At 46.4% G+C, this 12,167-nt stretch overlaps 1 protein-coding gene across 7 annotated transcripts in view; it reads left to right on the forward strand.

The window, feature by feature from the left end:
* The window catches only part of B4GALT4 (beta-1,4-galactosyltransferase 4), a 42,006-nt gene that overhangs the window by 18,810 nt on the left and 11,029 nt on the right, over nt 1-12,167 (forward strand). For 5 of the 7 annotated variants that reach the window (XM_075512578.1, XM_075512573.1, XM_075512587.1 and 2 more), the window contains 2 exons: nt 3,461-3,937; nt 10,003-10,235. In XM_075512578.1, the coding sequence (XP_075368693.1) occupies nt 3,670-3,937; nt 10,003-10,235 (501 nt within the window). In that variant the 5' untranslated portion in view covers nt 3,461-3,669. The remainder of the gene's footprint in view (nt 1-3,460; nt 3,938-10,002; nt 10,236-12,167) is intronic. The other 2 variants (XM_075512614.1, XM_075512623.1) reach the window with 2 other exon arrangements.

Consider the following 12,167-nt stretch of genomic DNA (forward strand, 5'->3'; position numbering starts at 1 on the left):
ATTAATCACCATTAATCCCTCCATCTGGTTGCATTCATAGGATCATAGAATCATTTAGGTTGGAGAAGACCTTTAAGATCATAGAGTCCAACCATTAACCTAGCACTGCCAAGTCCACCACTAAACCATGTCCCTAAGCACCACATCTACACATCTTTTAAATGCCTCCAGGGATGGTGACTCAACCACTTCCCTGGGCAGCCTGTGCCAATGCTTGACAACCCTTTTGGTGAAGACATTTTTCCTAATATCCAGTCTAAACCTCCCCTGGCACAACTTGAGGCCATTTCCTCTTGTCCTATGGCTTGTTACTTGGGAAAAGAGACTGACACCCACCTCTCTACAACCTCCTTTCAGGTAGTTGTAGACAGCAATAAGGTCTCCCCTCAGCCTCCTTTTCTCCAGGCTAAACCACCCCAGTTCCCTCAGCTGCTCCTCATCAGACTTGTGCTCTAGACCCTTCCTGTCCAGATTTGTTTGTAATACTCGATAAAGTTGCTGAGTGCTGCAGAAAGATCAGACACTTGAGAATGGGTTTCACAGTGGTAGCGGTACCCTCTCCAGTGCTCAGCCAGCATGTGTCATACCCTGTGCTGTAAGTAACAAAGGTTGTGTGACAGGTACCAGAAAGAGAATTAGGCTGCCAGGTGAGCTGGTGCAGATAAGCTCATATGCACACTGCTCAGGGTTAGCATCATCTGGTGTTTGGAGCAGATTGCCAGAAAGCATGCCCCAGAATTCTTGAGGTGGGCTTCCTCTGCGGCATGTGTGGTGGTTCTGAGACGTTACTATTTTGAGTGTGTATTTTTAATATGAGACTGTATTGTGCCTGCCACAGTGGTGGTGGTACATGATGTGGAGGCTGAATGTTGCTTGTCCCAGGGTTGTGGTGAAAGGAGTATTGAGCGTTTGCAGAAACGTGGCTTGTTGGGGTAGCTGTCAGCAGTGACCGCAGTGTTCTAGCAGTATGCGAGACCTCTGCCAGCTAATTCTGTAGTAAGAATTCATTGAACAGCTCTGATGATGCAGGAGAAAAAAGTTTCTAGTTCGCTCTTCTGTTGTCAGTCTTGGCTGTATAGGAGAGAGAAGTGACGGAGGTATGGTTTTACCATAGTATGTAAGTAAATATACTAAGGAGGTGTGCTAAGGGAGTGTGTAGTTTTTTATAACCGAGGCCAGAGGTTTGTTTGCATTTGGGTGTGAAGTGTATATTTGTTCTGTTGGATAGCACAGAAGCTGGATACTGTTTTATTCCTCTTATCATCATAAAATGAATTACCTTCAGAAACAAGTAGTTGAGCTTACCGTATCTGTGAAATGTGTTGCTGACTGCCCCTCAAAGTTGTTTTCCAGTTGTTGATTACAAGCTGACAGTAGGAAGTAGTATGCTGTCAGCATGTAGCTTAGATTTGCTGATCATCTTGATTTTTTATTTTTTTTTCTTTTTTAGATGTATATAGCTGTCCTGAACTGTGTAGATTTCCTTATTCTGTAGGTCAGTTGGATGTTAGGTGTTGCTCTGTGGCTGGTGTTTTCTTCTGCAGAGCTAAGGTATCAACAGAAGGAAAACTAGTTCTGTTCATTCTCAAGTTTCCTTTGGAGAGTAGTAGAGGCCCATGCTGTCAACACCGTACAGGCTATTCTGATGATTTCCCACGTGGAAAATCAGGAGAAAGGATGTAAATGAGAGGACTAAGCTAATTTTTCTGTGTCTTTTAAAACAATGAGGCAGAGACCCAGTTGATCTCCAGTGTAATTTACCTAAGAACAGAAAGAATTCGTTGGAAAATGTGGTCTCGAGGGCCAGGAGACAGGGAGGAGAGAACTAAGAGGAACTCAGGCTTCCCTTCTTGTTTGTTTTGGTGATTGTGTCCTTGTGCTCTTGAAGACCAGAGGGGGGAAAAAACCCAGCAGAACCCCCAAAAAACCTGTGGTTATTAGTATGACTGTATGGCATGCTTCTCTCCTTCTCCTCTCTCTTTTTTCCTTTCTTTTTTTGTTTTTTTTCCCTCCTTTCCTTGTAAATGATATTCTCTTCTCTGGTGTCTGGTGTAGTCTCTCCTCCCCCACCCCCCCCACCCCACCCCCCCCCTTTTGTGGTTGAAGTGGATATGGAGATCCTTCACTGTTAGTGGTAAGATCACTGAAAACTTTTCTGTTGCTTCCTTAGAGCAGCACTGTGCGGTGCATGTGGATGGAGAGAGCAGGTTAGCCGCTCCATGTAGTGCCTGCCGGGAGGGACAGCGGCTGGTCATTCCCAGCGAACCTGAGAAGCTCGGGCAGTACATTGAGTAGTTCATCTTGTCAGTCCTAGGTCTGGCTCCCACATACATCCCTGTGAATCAGCAAACTTTTCCAGAAGACACGTGGGCTAAACTAGTGGGAATGTAGAGTTACTGTATTCCTTCTACCTGCGATATCTCCACAGGGTCTCATGTATATTTTGAAAGCTGGTATAAGATAACCTTCCATGTTTTTGTGTTTCTTCTCTTTGATCCAGGCTGTTTTGTGTGTATTGTCGTTAATCACTGCCTTTGCTTCACTTAGCCTCAGTCTTTGTTCTTCTCACAGGTGGCAATTTTCTTGTGTATTTTCCATATCAAAGCTCTCTTTTATTAAAATTTCATTCTTTCTCTGCTATGAGATGATAATAACAGACAAAAGTATTAGCATGGTAACTTTATAGTATGATGGCAGTGAAAGGCTGTATGAAAATGGAGCTCTTGAAAGAGGGCAGGAAGCAGAACAAAGGATTGGATCCTCACAGACCTAACACTGAAAAATGGAACCTTTCCCTTGAAAAGCAGGAAGATTTGCCTCCTGCAGCAGCATGTGAGAAGGGAATACTAGGCAAAGACCCACAAGGTGGTAGTGGCAGGCAGCAGATATGGAGGAATGAATTCTGATGCCAGTCAAGTATTGTGGGGTTCAAACTGCATTGTGCAGAGAGCAACATAGCATCAATAATACTGTCTTTCAGAAGAAAACAGTTTAGTTCTGCAGAGATTCATGTGGTTTTCCTTTTGGTGGAGGGAGTTGACTTTACTCAAGCCAGCAGAATCCCTTGCCTTGCAGCTGTTGTTAATTTTGGTAGGAATAGAAGTAGTAAAGCCTATGTATTGCCAGGCACTGTAAATAGGCATTTACAGTGCCTGGCACATTTTACAGTGCCAGGCACTGTAAAAATGGGGTAGTGGTTGCACTTTCTGATCTGGGGAAGGAAAAAAAAGACTGGGAGTGGAGAACAAAGCAGGAAAGTGATCTGCCTAAAATCATGCAGCTGGCTTGCGGCTGAGCTAGGACTAAAGTTCAGTATCTTAGTTTCTGACTAGTAGTTCATACTTGCTGTTTCTTTCATGTTCTGTCATAAGCTCTTTTCATGAAGTCTATGAAGGTACAGCAATAGCGGGCGGTAGAAACTAACTCTTCTTCCTTTTTTTTTTTTTTTTTTTTGGTCCAGGTTAAGTCATATTTTCTGACATTTGAAGAGCAAACAACGCCATGGCTCCATGAATTGCGAAACTGCAGGAAGTGTTTCCCTCCCTACCTTCAGCTTTCCTTCCTTACTGTGACGTTCTTCTCAGGATCTTTGGTTTCATCCCCACTGGGTGCGCAGTGGCCTGCCTCGGTGTCACAGCAGAGGAAGCAGTTTGCAGATCAGGGAGAGCCATGGCCTTGAGCTTGTATGTCTTTCATCTCTTCTATAAGTTCAAAGTGTTGGTGCTTGTCGCTTTGTGTTTGACGGTGCTATGGGCCACGTTCAGTTACTTTGTGGACTCCAGACAGGAAATTTCTAAAGTTAAGAGCATGGTGGAGCATTTCGGAAAGGTAACTAGCCTGGAGGACAGTCAAAAGGAAGAGAAGATCGAATCAATTGTGCAAGTTCCTACGGTGAAGTCATTTCAGGGTCACTGCCCAGCTCTGTCTCCATACCTGCGTAAGTGATGGTGCTTTCCTACTCCTTTCTAACAAGTTACATCTGCTTTGGTACTGCTGACTTGGTTTTCTTCCTAGCTGTTTTACAGTTAGACACTTTTCCTGTGAAACAAGTACAACACAACTAGTTGCAGTAAGTACTTCTGGGTGAGGAAGTGACTTGTGGCACAGAGTGCCTGTGCTGGGTCTGGCTGGGATAGCAGCCCGTATGGTGCTGTGTTTTGCATTTGTGGCTAAAACAGCTTTGGTAATGCACCTGTGACTTGGCTACTGCTGAACAGTATTTGCGCACTGTTGAGGCTTTGTCTCTCTCTCTTCCCTGGCCCCCTAAAATCTGGTAGGCTAGGGGTGGGCAAGAGGTTGGGAGTGGACACTGCTGGGGACAGTTGACCTCAACTGACCAAAGGGATATTCCATACCATATGACCATACCATTTATCATGCTCAGCAATAAAAGCTCAGGGAAAGGAGGAAGGGGTGGTGTTCATGGTTATGGGCATTTGTCTTCCCAACAACTGCTATACATTCTTAAGTCATGCTTCTCAGGATGTGGCTGGACATCTGCCTGCCAATGGGAAGTTGCTCCACAGTGGAGCGCTCCAGCGTGGTGCACACGGGAGTTTCCCGAACCGGGGGAACCTCAGGGGGAGCAGAGAGAGTCACCAGGAGCCTGCAGCTCACGTGACAGCAGCTGATGAGACCTGGGCAATGGCGGCCAACCCCCACCGTGTATAAAAGAAGCCCCTGGGGAGCACTAGCGACCAGGAGTGCCGCAAACAGGGCATGGTGTGGCAGTTTGTGCAGAAGGGTGTGCAGGAAGGGCGCTGAAGCTCTGCCAGCTCGACCAGGGAGCAATGGTATCCACCCGGCAGAAAGCCACGACCTCTCTAAGCTCTGCACCCACCACGACTGAGGCCGCTCCCCAGACAGAGCTCCAGTGGGAACATGCTGCTGCCCAGGTGCCAGGCTGCAGGCTGTGCCCTGCTGTCATGGCAGTACCAGAGGGCAGCAGTGAGCAGGCCTGTGGGAGTGTGCCCTGGTAGAGGAACTCCTCTGCTTAGTGACAGAGCTCCAGGAGGAGGTGAGTAGATTGACGAGTATCAGGGAGTGCAAGAGAGATAAAGTATTGGAATTGCACCCTACCTTCCCTGAGAAAGGCTCAACAGGCAGACAGGACACATGATACAGAGGATTCCCCATCCTCGCTCCACCTGGCTGAACACTGACTTAAGGTATAGAGGCAATGGCGATGAGTTCCTGCCCAGTGCAGCAGACGCGTCTCCTCTGTGACTGCCCCACCTTCCCAGGTGCCCTTGCATAACAGGTATGAGGCTCTGCAAGTGGAACGAAACAATGACGAGCAACAATGGTTCATCTAGCTTGGAGGTGTCGCCGAGGTTAAGTTGGCCTACGCCCTGAGTCAAAACCACTTCCATAAAGAAAAAAAGACGGGTTATCGTCATAGGAGACTCCCTTCTGAGGGAACAGAAGGCCCAGTATGCAGACCGGACCCACTTCTTAGGGAAGTCTGCTGCCTCCCTGGGGCCCGCATAAAAGATGTGAAGAGAAAACTTCCTACCCTGGTACAGCCCTCAGATTATTATCCATTATTGATTTTTCAGGTAGGCAGTAATGAAGCTGCAACTAGAAGTCCGAGAGCAATCAAGAAGTCCCAGGGCCTTGGGACGACTGGTTAAGGGATCAGGAGCACAAGTAGTGTTCTCCTCTATCCTTCCAGTTGCAGGGAATGATGAGGGAAGACACAGGAAGAGCCAGCAGATTGATACCTGGCTCCAAGCCTGGTGTCACCAGCAGAATTTTAGGTTTTTATGATCATGGTCTGTCTACATGATACTAGGCCTGCTTGGTGACAGATGGGGTACACCTGTCTCAAAGGAGGAAAAGGATCTTTGCACAGGAGTTAGTAGGGCTCATTGAAAGAGCTTTAAACTAGATTTGAAGGGGGAAAGGATAAAACCAGGTTTGCTAGAGATAAGCCTGAGGGCAGCATGCCAGTGTTTCAGGGACAGTGTGACAACGAGGTCCTTTGGTCCCCTGTCTCAGTGGAGGTAGGGGATGGAGATCCATGCAGCAGAAAAGACGAAAGAGTTATGGATGTGTTAGAAACCACGGAAGTGCCTGAGAGTGGTCATGTAGGAATTAGGGCTTCTTCCTCAAAAAAGGTGGTGGGATCACTAGGCCAACTGAAGTGCATCTACACCAATGCACGCAGCATGGGCAACAAACAGGAGGAGCTGGAAGCCATTGTGCAGCAGGAAAACTATGATATAGTTGCCATCACAGAAACATGGTGGGATGACTCGCACAACTGGAGTGCTGCAATGGATGGCTATAAACTCTTTGGAAGGGATAGGCAAGGAAGGAGAGGCGGTGGGGTAGCCCTGTATGTTAGGGAGTGTTTTGATTGTCTAGAGCTTAATGATGGTGACAGTAGGGTTGAGTGTTTATGGGTAGGAATCAGGGGGAAGGCCAACAAGGCAGATATCGTGGTGGGAGTCTGTTCTAGACCACCCAGCCAGGATGAAGAGGCAGACAAAATATTCTATAAGCAACTGGGAGAAGTCTCACAATCGCTAGCCCTTGTTCTCATGAGGGACTTCAACTTACCAGATGTCTGCTAGAAATATAATACAGCACAGAGGAAACAGTCTAGGAGGTTTCTGGAGTGTGTGGAAGCTTCCCGACACAGGTGGTGAGCGAGACAGCTAGGGAAGGCACCCCGCTGGCCCTGTTGTTTGTGAACAGAGAAGGACTTGTGGGTGATGTCATGGTTGGAGGCTGTCTTGGGTATAGCAATCACAAAATGATAAGAGTTTTTGATTCTTGGAGAAGTAAGGAGAGGGGGTCAGCAGAACTGCTACCTTGGACTTCTGGAGGGCAGACTTTGGCCTGTTTAGGAGACTGGTTGACAGAGTCCCTTGGGAAGCAGTCCTGAAGGGCAAAGGAGTCCAGGAAGGCTGGACATTCCTCAAGAAGGAAATCCTAAAGGCATAAGAGCAGGCCATCTCTATGTGCCAAAAGACGAGCCAGCAGGGAAGAAGACCAGCCTGGCTGAACAGAGAGATTTGGCTGGAACTCAGGAAAAAAAGGAGAGTTTATGACCTTTGGAAGAAGGGGCAGGCAACTCAGGAGGACTACAAAGATGTTGTGAGGTTATGCAGGGAGAAAATTAGAAGGGCCAAAACCCAACTAGGACTCAATCTGACTACTGTTGTAAAAGACAACAAAAAATGTTTCTATAAATACATTAGCAACAAAAGGAGGGCTAAGGAGATTCTCCATCCTTTATTGGACATGGGGGGGAAACATGGTGACAAAAGATCAGGAAAAGGCTCAGGTAGTTAATGCCTTCTTTGCCTCAGTCTTTAACAGTAAGACGAGTTGTTCTCTGGTTACCCAGGCCCTGGGCTGGAAGACAGGGACGGGGAGCAGAATGAAGCCCCCATAATCCAAGGGGAAATGGTTAGTGACCTGCTACACCACTTTGACACGCACAAGTGTATGGGGCCAGATGGGATCCACCCAAGAGTACTGAGGGAGCTGGTGGAAGTGCTCACCAAGCCACTCTCAATCCTTTATCAGCAGTCATGGCTAACCGGGGAGGTTCCAGCTGACTGGAGGTTAGCAAATGTGACACCCATCTACAAGAAGGGCCAGAAGGAGGATCTGGGGAACTACAGGCCTGTCAGTCTGACCTCGGTGCCAGGGAAGGTTATGGAGCAGATCATCTTGAGTGCCATCACACGGCACGTACAGGACAACCAGATGATCAGGCCCAGTCAGCATGGGTTTATGAAAGGCAGGTCCTGCTTGACTAGCCTGGTCTCCTTCTATGACAAGGTGACCTGCTTAGTGGATGAGGCTGTGGATGTTGTCTGCCTAGACTTTAGTAAAGCCTTTGACGCTGTTTCCCACAGCATTCTCCTGGAGAAACTGGCTGCTCATGGCTTGGACAGGCGTACGCTTTGCTGGGTAAAAAACTGGCTGGATGGCCGGGCCCAAAGAGTTGTGGTGAATGGAGTTAAACCCAGCTGGTGGCGAGTCACAAGTGGTGCTCCCCAGGGCTCAGTATGGGGGCCAGTTCTGTTTAATATCGTTCTTTATCAATGATCTGGATGAGGGGATTGAGTGCACTCTCAGTAAGTTTGCAGATGAGACCAAGCTGAGCAGGAGTGTTGATCTGCTTGAGGGTAGGAAAGCTCTGCAGAGGGACCTGGACAGGCTGGATCAATGGGCCGAGGCCAATTGTATGAGGTTCAACAAGGCCAAGTGCAAGGTCCTGCAGCTGGGTCACAGCAACCCCATGCAACGCTACAGGCTTGGGGAAGGGTGGCTGGAAAGCTGCCTGGCAGAAAAGGACCTGGGGGTGCTGGTCGACAGCCAGCTGAATATGAGCCAGCAGTGTGCCCAGGTGGCCAAGAAAGCCAATGGTATCCTGGCTTGTATCAAAAATAGCGTGGCCAGCAGGACTAGGGAAGTGATCGTGCCCTTGTACTCAGCACTGGTGAGGCTGCACCTCGAATACTGTGTTCAGTTTTGAGCCCCCCACTACAAGAGAGACATTGAGGTGCTGGAGCGTGTCCAGAGAAGGGCAATGAAGCTGGTGAAGGGTTTAGAGTACAAGTCTGATGAGGAGCAGCTGAGGGAACTGAGGTTGTTTAGCCTCGAGAAAAGTAGGCTCAGGGGAGACCTTCTTGCTGTCTACAACTACCTGCAAGGAGGTTGTAGCCAGGTGGGTGTCAGTCTTTTCCCAAGTAACAGGCGATAGGACAAGAGGAAATGGCCTCAAGTTGCGCCAGGGGAGGTTTAGATTGGATCTTGGGAAAAATGTCTTCACCAAAAGGGTTGTCAAGCATTGGCACAGGCTGCCCAGGGAAGTGGTTGAGTCACCATCCCTGGAGGCATTTAAAAGATGTGTAGATGTGGTGCTTAGGGACATGGTTTAGTGGTGGACTTGGCAGTGCTAGGTTAATGGTTGGACTCTATGATCTTGAAGGTCTTTTCCAACCTAAACAATTCTATGATTCTATGAAGGAATGAATGAATTTCTCTTTTTGCCTTGCTCGTGCGTGCAGCTTTTGCTTTTTTTATTAAACTATCTTTATCTCAATCACAAGTCTTTTCACCTTCCCTCAATTTTTTGCCTTTTCATTATTAGATGTACTTTTGTCCCTCTGTCTTGACAATTGAAGGACTTCACAGCTGTGTTGGGGTTAGCACTACTTATGGTGAAGGTTCAAATAGGTGACTGTTTCCTTGGTCTGGCCATTTTTTAGTCCACTTTTTTTTGTCTTGGTATTGCTAGCAGCACCAGCCTTCTGCTTTGCAGTACCATGTCCTTTTCTTCTTCCTCTTCCTTTTTGTGAACCTGATTAGGGATTTGTTTGAGAAGCTGGATTCTTCCCTGCTCCCTGATGTCATCCAAAAAGCTGCTGTCTAGCTGCACACCCCCACCCCTGCTGCCAGGACACATTTGCTTAAGTAAACCCACCGTGGCTGTAGCCGTCACAGTTGCTTGTGTTGTTCTCTTTCATGGGTTTGCCGAGTCTGGAGGGGTTGGAGTGATAGCTCAGTGCAAGACAAGTGATGGAAATTTCATTTGGCTACAGAGAGCCTTGGTACATTTTATCTTACAAATTTATAGCCTTAAGCCTTTGATGCTTTTGTTCATGCTTTAAGTGAAATGACTTTTTACATCCACAGTCCTATGTCTCTTTCCACTTCCCTGTCCTCTGCTTTGCCCTGGCAGCTGTTTCTGGCTAATCCTTCTGCAGTAGAGTGGAACTTCTCTTGATTTTTATTTTTTTAATAAATTTTTTTATATCGTCATTACTCTATAATCAGTTTAAGCAACTAAACACTTTATACCCTTTCCCTCTGCTGCCCACATAATGGTCCTTGTAGTACTACTTTTCTCTTGGAAAGGCAGGGAAACCAGTTGGGGCTTGAACCTGGGTTTCTTATGCTGGCTATAGAGTGCCTCATTAGGTGACTGCACTAGCCACAACCAAAAACATCTTGGGAAAGCTTGTGCTTCTCCTACAGGAGGTGCCAGCAAACTCGCCTTCAAAGCATCTCTCACACTAGAAGAAGTGCAAAAGGAGAACCCTCAGGTAGTCAAGGGCCGGTATCACCCTACGGAGTGCTCAGCATTGCAGCATGTCGCCATCCTCATCCCACACCGCAATCGAGAGAAGCATCTGCTGTACCTCCTGGAGCACCTCCACCCCTTCCTACAGAGGCAGCAGCTGGACTATGGCATCTACGTTATTCACCAGGTGAGGCAACTGTGCTGAGATGTGTTTGGGTGGGGATGATGTCAGTGCTCTGCAGTCCGAGGAGAGGCATCTGCTGCCTCTGTTGTCTAACATCAGTCCTCCAAGCCTGCTTTGAACACTTCTACTTGTCAAGGGATGCAATGGGGCATGCAGCCATTGCTGGTAGCACTACAGGATCTCAGCTGCTGTTAGCAAAGCTGGGAAGTGTTAACAAACAGTGTCTTTCACTGGTGTCTTTAACAGTCTAAGTAACTTACTATTTCTGAGTTAGCGTTCAAGGTAAGCATCTTTTGCATTACCAGTGCAACTCACTTCTCTTGCAGTATGCACGTACATATCTAGGCTGACATGTTTTCTGTCTTCAAATTTGGAGTTGTTTGGATTGAAGGCCTCAGTTTGTATCTAGCTCTTCTCTCCCATCTGCTTGCTGGCTGTTGCGCTTGGTAAACTGCGTGTATCATGTGGTTGTACTTACTTCTGCTGTCTCAAACTAAACATGCCAGCTGCTGCTTGTAGGTGCTTTCTTCCCACAGCCCTTGCTGGGCAAGTAAGTACTCATGGCAGAGCATTTGGTTCCTGAAAGATTTATTAGTTTCTTTATTTGACTTCTTTCTAGCTCTGCTGAGTCTGGCTAAAATTTGAGCATACAGACTTGTGCCACGTTGTCTTTCATCTAAGGTGCTTATGTTCTGGTCATGTGAGCCAAAACCAATATAGATTTCTCTTTTGTAATATGTTGCCTTTTTCTTGATCTTTTATTGTGTTTGCTTTCTTTTACTGTCATTTACTTACATGTTCTGCTTTGACTCTAAAGAGATTTTTCAGACAGCAGGAGAAAAAGGTGATAAATTAATATAGTTTTTCCTTCCTTCTGTTTAAAGAGGCTAGAGTCAATTAACCAGTATGAGGCAGTGCATTCTAGGTGAAAGCTTACACTTTTGCTCAATGGCGCAGCAGAACAGCAACAAAAGTAATGGCAGGATATATACTTTCAGTTGGAATAGACTGTTCTTTCATTGTTTAGGGTAATGTGGCCCATAGAGTGGAAAAACTGAGGCTTTTTTTCTGCATTAGTATGTACTATAATCATACATATAATGGGTCACTCCAGCTAGCAAGCAGCGGTTAGCAATGAATCATTTGGAGAGTGGGCATATGTTCTTTATTTATTGAAGTATGTGAGGTGGAGAATGGCTATTGTCATGTTAGCAAAAAGTAATACAGAAGTATGAAAGTTTTGTCTGATGTGAGCAGCAATGTCTGGACTTGTTTTATCAGAGTTTTTACTTGGAAGATTGGAAGCTTTTGCGTAGCCTTTCCATGTAGATAGGCATACTCAAAGACTGGAAAGTGGGTCTAACAAAACTCTGTTATGGCAAATCCATTTTCACTCTCCATTTGTGATGTCATTAGTTGTTTTAAGTATCTTTTGAGGAAATAAATAGTTAAAAACAGGATTTAACTATTAACATACACAGAGTTTACTTTGGAGGAAGATTAAGAAATGGGCCTTTTATACTTTTCTCTGTGAGTCATTGAAGGCATACTCCAGATCTCTTCTTTATGGGCTACTTGTAACATCTTGAAAATCATGTTTCTCTGCACAATTGTGTGCATACATGTGTGCAGTGCTGGAAAAAAGTGCGTTTGGAATGCCTAAAGGGTGAATAATTTCTTTCCCAACTTAAGTTTGTGTTGTGGTCAGTGTTTTTCTTCCATAGAAACGAAGGAGGACAATTCTTTCCTCAATAAAAGATGAGAGTAAACTTTGTTCAGCATGTGGTCTAACACTGAAAACTGCCCTTCCTGGAAAACAATTTTAGCTGTTGTTGGGCTGCCTTTTGTGCAGGAAGTGGGCTGTGGTGGCTGACTGTACTGATGGGGAAGACAGGACAACAGCAGATAGTAAATTTTGCTGCTGAACTAGGCTGG

Source organism: Mycteria americana, chromosome 1, assembly GCF_035582795.1.
Source record: "Mycteria americana isolate JAX WOST 10 ecotype Jacksonville Zoo and Gardens chromosome 1, USCA_MyAme_1.0, whole genome shotgun sequence".
NCBI lineage: Eukaryota > Metazoa > Chordata > Aves > Ciconiiformes > Ciconiidae > Mycteria > Mycteria americana.